At 38.1% G+C, this 6,936-nt stretch overlaps 1 protein-coding gene across 7 annotated transcripts in view; it reads left to right on the forward strand.

The window, feature by feature from the left end:
• The window catches only part of FAM135A (family with sequence similarity 135 member A), an 89,731-nt gene extending 85,615 nt beyond the window's left edge, over positions 1 to 4,116 (forward strand). For all 7 annotated transcript variants that reach the window (XR_012659543.1, XM_075087062.1, XM_075087058.1 and 4 more), the window contains 2 exons: positions 1,761 to 1,874; positions 2,623 to 4,116. Coding sequence is in view for 6 of the 7 variants with exons in the window: in XM_075087062.1 (XP_074943163.1) it covers positions 1,761 to 1,874; positions 2,623 to 2,828 (320 nt within the window). In the remaining variant the exon portion in view is untranslated. The remainder of the gene's footprint in view (positions 1 to 1,760; positions 1,875 to 2,622) is intronic.
• Positions 4,117 to 6,936: the final 2,820 nt, after the last annotated feature.

Consider the following 6,936-nt stretch of genomic DNA (forward strand, 5'->3'; position numbering starts at 1 on the left):
TTCAGTTCAGTACAAAGTTTTGGAACTGGCATCTGCATCTTCGTGTAAGATTTGCTGCAGTCATTTTTCAGATGTCAGTTAAAAGACTCCAGTGATTTAGCTGATCTTCTGAGACAGTGTTGTTTTTCAACGCTGTTTTTCAGCGGGCACAGGCAAACCCCAGACAGGCTGTTTGAAGAGGGGAGGAACCAGCATCTAGTTGGGATGCATTTTCTGTATGTTTTTATAGATGTACAAACTTTTTTTTCCGATTTTCTGTGAAATCTGAAAAGATACATTTCCTTTTTCACATGCTAAAGTTGGTCAGCATTGTTTCAGTAACTGACTTGGTTTGGAGATGTAATCTTCATCACTTTGAGCGTACAAAATACTGAAAATTAGGAAACAACCTCTAAAAAAAGGAAAGATTTTTCACTGTGGGCTCCACTGATGGCTTTAGGAACTGGTACGTATTAATACTTGGTATACATTCAGTCTGAATAAAACAGGGAAACTAGAATACAGAACTTTGTCCTGGCAGTATATCTTCTGAAAAGCAGATAGCACATAAATTATTGTTCCTACACAATCAGATCTCTCTTTTTTTATTGAAAGAAAAGTTTGTTTTGTGGAGGTTAACACAGAAAGTGTTTGCTGCAGATTCCAAGAAGCACCTTTGGAGAATGACTTTATTTGCAGTATTTCTGTAATTCTCAGAATAGACTAAGTACATTTTGTAAATTAAAAAGTAACAGTTACAGGATCTGACCATTATTCTCCAGAAATTAAAAGCAAGGCTAATAGCACCAGTGCAAAACTGATTAGCAGCTGTTTGAATAGAGTTGGATCCAACCTACCAACAATAGGATGTAAGCACCCAACACCTAGGCGATTCCCAGAGAGCCGTTAGGCTGGCTGCTTTTCACTGTAGCTTACCTTCACATGTGCCTGAACTGTTTGAGCATTTTCTGGTTTTGCCTGACAGTTGCCTTTGTATTTAACTGTAGGTAGCTGCGATATCCAAAAGGGGCTGTTCTAAGGCAAAGGCAACCTATTTTCCTAAAATGCAATGGATTGTATTTGGCCTAGCACCAATGGGCAGCACCAGAAATCTGCTGAAGCTTTTTAGGGAAAACGTAACAATTAACTGTCTTAAGGACTGTAACTCCATCATTACTAGGGGTTCCTAACCTTTGTACCATCTCACTATTAGAGTGCTTGTCCCAGAAGTAGGAAGTCTGGGTTTAATTATAAACGTTTCATTGTATCTGGGGAGTTGTGCTGGGCGGACCCCGCACCTGTGCTTGGGCTGGCCAAACATTACATAAGAGGCGCCAACACACAGTGGACTGTATCACATGCTGTTGATGCCCGGCGTTCATCTTGGTGCAGCTAGGCTGTGACTGAAACATTGGTGAAGACAGGGCACTATCCATCTTTAGGTTTCTGTAAGCAAAGCGGAGGCTTTACTCCCTTCTGCTGGCCAGAAACCGACTGCTTTGTTCCTGTGAAGCAAGATGAAAGTTTGAAGCGTACTCTGTTTAAATGGGAAACATCACAATTGGGTCACACCGGTATGTGTTAAAATATGCATGGAGGAAAGGCTGGTACCCAACATTTCATTATTCTATAGCTGTACTGATTGTCATAGATTTTTCTGCCTTTTTGTGCAAGAACTTGTAATAAATTGGTGCCAAATGTCAGTTGTAAAACGTTCAATTATTCTGTAGTAATTGTCAAGGGACTTGTTACAACAGATACCTTTTTCTCTTTTCCTGTAGGCCTTCATTACTTCAAAAACATTGTGTTAGTAGGATCTCTGCAGGATCGTTACGTTCCTTATCACTCCGCTCGCATTGAGATGTGTAAAACAGCTTTAAAGGATAAACAATCAGGTAATAAATATCCTGCAAAATAAACAGACCACTGGGGTTAAACCTCATAGGTCTCAGATTCATCCCATGTAATTTTGGGTGCTTAACTGAGGCACCCCTATTACGCGTTCAGACGCTCTGGGCTTACTTTGTTGTAACGGAGAGAGAGAAAATCCATGTGGGAGCTGAATTGCTTTGTGCATCTGTCCTGTCCTGTTACATGCAGAAGGAGATTAGACTGCATAAATTTCTAGCTTATAGACTTCGCTGAAAGTTAGGTGGGATGAACACAGCCCTGACGCGTTGCTCCATGAATAGGGAGGACAAATAGCTTTGATTTTTGAGGACATCAGGTTGCAGTGTCAAGCACGTGGGCTGGATTTAGTTGAGGCTTGACACTAGCACTGAGAGAAAAGGTAGTTTTCCTATTTTCATTGATGGGTGGGGGTTGTATTTACTGCTGAGCCATCCTAGCACGATTGCATTCTAGCACTATATATTGACAAATAAATACCTTTTACATAGTTTAATAAATTAATACCGATGAGCACATTCTCACTATAAGTGTACAAAAACTAAAATGCATAGCTTAAAATTATTTTTCCAACATTTCCAGGGAAATTCAACTTCCTACGTATTCTATCTTAACAGCAGCATAGCACATGTTATTACCTCTCTTACTTTGGGATGTATTCATTTTGAGTTCGAGGTCAAAGACCTTTATTTGTTTCCAGTGTTTCACAAAGTGAACTTTTCTTTTCCTCTGCAGGACCAATTTATGCTGAAATGATCCAGAACCTGCTTCTTCCAGTTCTTCAGAATAAGGAATGTAATTTGGTTCGTTATAATGTAATTAATGCATTACCCAATACAGCAGATTCTCTCATAGGGAGAGCTGCACACATTGCTGTCCTTGACTCAGAAATATTTTTAGAAAAATTCTTCCTTGTTGCTGCCCTAAAATATTTTCAGTAGAGAAGAGCATCGCAAGAGACTTGGTTATTACCTCATTAACAGATGAATCAAATAATGTGTGGTATTAAAGTATAGCTGCAGCTGTATTTTAAGAGATATTTATACTTTTTATATGGAAGATAATTTATATCATCCACACTTAGGGCTTTTTAACATCAACTTTACTTTCTAGGTAATGTGGCTGTGCAATATTTTTTTATTTTGTTCTTTTTACTTTTCTATTACTTTTTCTTAATTTTGGGTACCTAATTATTTGGAGATTAAAGCACAGTGCGTAGTTTTGGTTGGTTTATTATTGGCTCTTCAATTACAGAAGTCAGTGTTACTTGGCTACATTTTACAAGAGGCTTTAGATGCCAAAATAAATTGGATTTTAAAATTCTAATAAGGTCTTACATGTTCAGTTGTCGTATTTTAGCACTGTAGGAAGAAGTTTAACTGGAAACCCAATGAGCTGCTGAAGTACTGGATATTTGAAAATTACTCTATCTGTGGGTCTCTCAAAGACCGTTACCGAGTTGTCTGTTCAGATATCACTACAGCTAAACAGTTTTCTACCAAATCATTATCATCCTCGTTAAATATGTTATGCCTGTGGGAATATATTTTCTACTGATCTCAAAAACGTGTTAGTTTACACACTCAATTTTATTACTGGAACTTTAGTGTTCAGAAGCAAACGACAACTAAGGATTTTTGAATGTTTCATGATAGCTGCCTTCAAATAATTGGGATTTTGCAACCTGTATTAAAATTGCTCCTTATTCTGTCAGTTCTTCAGATGAACATGGACAGTTTTACATGGACTTCCTTGTATGTACGTAAAATAAGTCAATGTTAAAAATTTCTGCAATACTTTTATGAATTTTAGCGATTTTTAAATATTGTTAAAATGTTTTATTGACTACAAAGTATTGTAAATAGAAATCAGTACATCTTCAAATGGGACAATATTGTAAACTTTACCTGTTTAGTGATACAGATAAAATGTTTTTGATATACAGGAATGTTAAAGGTCTATTGACTTTCTACTGGTGCTGAATAGCATTAAGTTTGGTTTCTCCTTCCTTCCCTTTTCTCTGTTTCAAACCACAGTTCACTAAAGGGGGGGGGGAGAGTTACATGTGCATTCACTAATTGTAATGAACATTTTTTGAAAACTATAAATTTGTTGTATAATGCATGTTTATTTTTTGCATTGTGTTATTGCATCTGGTGTTAATAAAATGAACAAATGACCCTAATGGAAGCAATTAAAGAAACGGAAATGTTCTGCTAATTACCAAAATTCTGGGGAGGCTATTTTGTATATAATTAATAATTTTGTATTATTTGAAATGAATATAGCAATAATAGTTTATAATGAAGTGATTTTGCACTTGGTTTGTTAGTACATTCTTCGTAATATATTTTTTTTCCTCTGTAGCTTAAAAGTTTCAGATGACCATCTAAAGCTGGCAATATACACACTTAAAAAGTATTTTGTTAGAGTCGTGTTAGGCAAGTCCTTTTGACACAAAGGTACCTTAAGTACATTCCTCTGCTAACAGTGCCTACTTTTATTAATAATTTTTTACATTATGATGGTGCTGATATGGTGTAAATATTTAAAGTTCTAACATCTCAACTGTCTTTTGTTTAACAGTACTGGAGTAGTTGGCTAGTGGATAAATTTTTAGTAGCAGTTTAGGGAGCTAGGTCTAAAAAAATTTTCCTTGGTTCACAGTGATCAAGTTAAACTACTCTTAGTACATAAGTATTTAGATGTTTTCTGTCACTACTGAGAAATGTCTGTCTTGCTGCAGCTCTCTGGAAACCCAAAAGTGTAAAGCATGTTTTTGTAATTAGCAAAGCAGAAGTAGCTGCTGCTCTTTTTTTTTTTTTTTTTGGTTTAAATTTTTTAATAGTAGATCCCACCCATGTAAGGAGGCTTGAATTTGGTTTGTTCTTTGAGGAAAAATGGGTGGTGCAGGAAATCCTGTGATATTTGCATGTAAGTTTATAAAGGAACAGGGCGAATAAAGAGAACATTAACTTCTCTTTCTCTCCTGTAATTTGTATTGCCTGGTGCAGCCCGTACATAGCCCTCTCAGCACTGGAGCTTTTACAGGGGCTGTTTGACATCTTGAAGTCCAAAAGGAACAGCCACTGCTTGTGTGCCCTAAGACAGCCGTGAGTGGCACGGTGACCACAGCATGTCCTTGAAGCATAGGAAGTTGCACTTACAGACTGTGTGGTACGCTGGTGGTTGCTCTCTGAAAATGCGCAACCTTGGATGTTTGGGACAACTGTGCAAACTCCCGCATATTTCTGCCTTCGGTTTACTAGATAGAAGTATGGACTCTGTATGCAGAATTGAACGTCATCTGATGTGGTAGCAGCTATAAAGTGCTCCATCTCACCCCTCTTCTGCTTGAATCAGGGCTTCATCTTCCTGTAGAGACAGTGACCTCTCCTTTATGCGGGGATCCTACAACTGCTTGAAAGAGAATTATGCTGCTTACAGAATGAGAGAGTAAAATTAAGGTCTTCCCATTCTTTCAGAAAGCTGCCAGTCTCTTGGTCCCTGAAGGCAGTAGGCTGCTACTGCTATTTCACAAAGCTCTCAACGATGTTATTAGGAGGTTATTGCATAAAATAATAATAGTGTCTGAACTTTTGTTTGCAAATTGGGAAAAAAACGCTCACGTTCTACTGTGGAAATCACAAGGCTTTCCAGCAGAGCCAAGAAATTCCACGTTGATGGAAAACTTTCTCTAACCACAAAACAGCCTTCACTCCAAGCCAGTCTTACTTGCACAGCCCTGATCAGGCATGGTGTTCTGATAACCAGGCTTCTTGACGCGGTCAGAGAGGACGAGGAGGCACTCAGGCAGAAGAGGGACACTTGCATGCTGCCTGTGGCGGTGCTGGTTGGGGTATTTTGCAGACAGCCCCCATGGCCAACTTGCCTTCTGGCTCATCTGAATTGACCTGCTGCAGCGCTTGTGGTACCTCCGAGTGTTCTATCACCTGCTTGGTAGATCAGCAAAGCAAAGCAGCATACAGTGTTGTTTGAGATAAATAATTGCTAAACAGAGGGAGGAAGACAAAAAAAGAAAACATTGCATTTAATCATAAATTAGAAAATTACTGTGGCATGTGCTACATTTGTATTTACCAATGTACTGATTTATTACCTCCTCATTCATAAGATCTAGAATACATAATTCAGGAGTAAAAAGTAGATTTTGAATTTTTACAGCAATAAAATAAATGAAGAACAGGAGAAGAAACATGCTTTGAGGACCTCATCGTATTTTTAGGTGGAAGAACAGTTCCTCATTAATCTTACTTCGCTGTTTCATCCTTACCACTGCACATAAGCATGATTTTTCATGGATTTGTGTAAAGCTGTTTAGGAACAGAGCTTACTATTCCTTGGTGCCTGCAGACAGCTTCGTATGAGTATTTTTCAAGGTAAGAATTTCATGATAGTTTTTACAGTATTGAGAACATGCATGGTAAGTTCTTGAAGTTGGAACAGATCTGGTTTTCCTTCTTGCTGCTTTTGGGCAGAAGAGCATTTTTTTTCTGCGTGAGCCATCCATTATTCCTCTTCATTCTCTCTGATCTAGAGGCCCAGGATCTTGCTGCTAAAGAACAGGGTTTCTCATTAATTTTGGTCTCCAATATCAAATTAACAATGTTATATAAAAGCTGATTGAGAAAATGTCACACATAAGGTAGTCAGTTAAATTTAATCACTTCCAGTATGTAGGCATCACCAGATGTAGTGCAATAAACTCAACGGAGTGTTGCTGCTGTTAATCTACGGAGGAGATCTACTTTCTTAAACTCTTCAGACGGGAACACAAAATGCTATTTCAGACTCTTACCTGAAAGGCTGAGTGAAAGTTTCCTCTGCAGTTTGGTACCTGTAGACAGTGTTTTGAATTTTGTTTTATGGGAGAACAAGGTTAGCTGGAGATGTTTGAAGACTGACAAAAAGAACACGTAGCCCGTTTCAAAACATTAACTGGAGCTCATTAACTGTGCTCCACCCCATAAGCCCAGGTGTTACTTATCCCAGGGTTAGGTTTGTACTGAGAGAGGGTAGTGTCCCAAG

Source organism: Phalacrocorax aristotelis, chromosome 3 (genome assembly GCF_949628215.1).
Source record: "Phalacrocorax aristotelis chromosome 3, bGulAri2.1, whole genome shotgun sequence".
Lineage (NCBI taxonomy): Eukaryota > Metazoa > Chordata > Aves > Suliformes > Phalacrocoracidae > Phalacrocorax > Phalacrocorax aristotelis.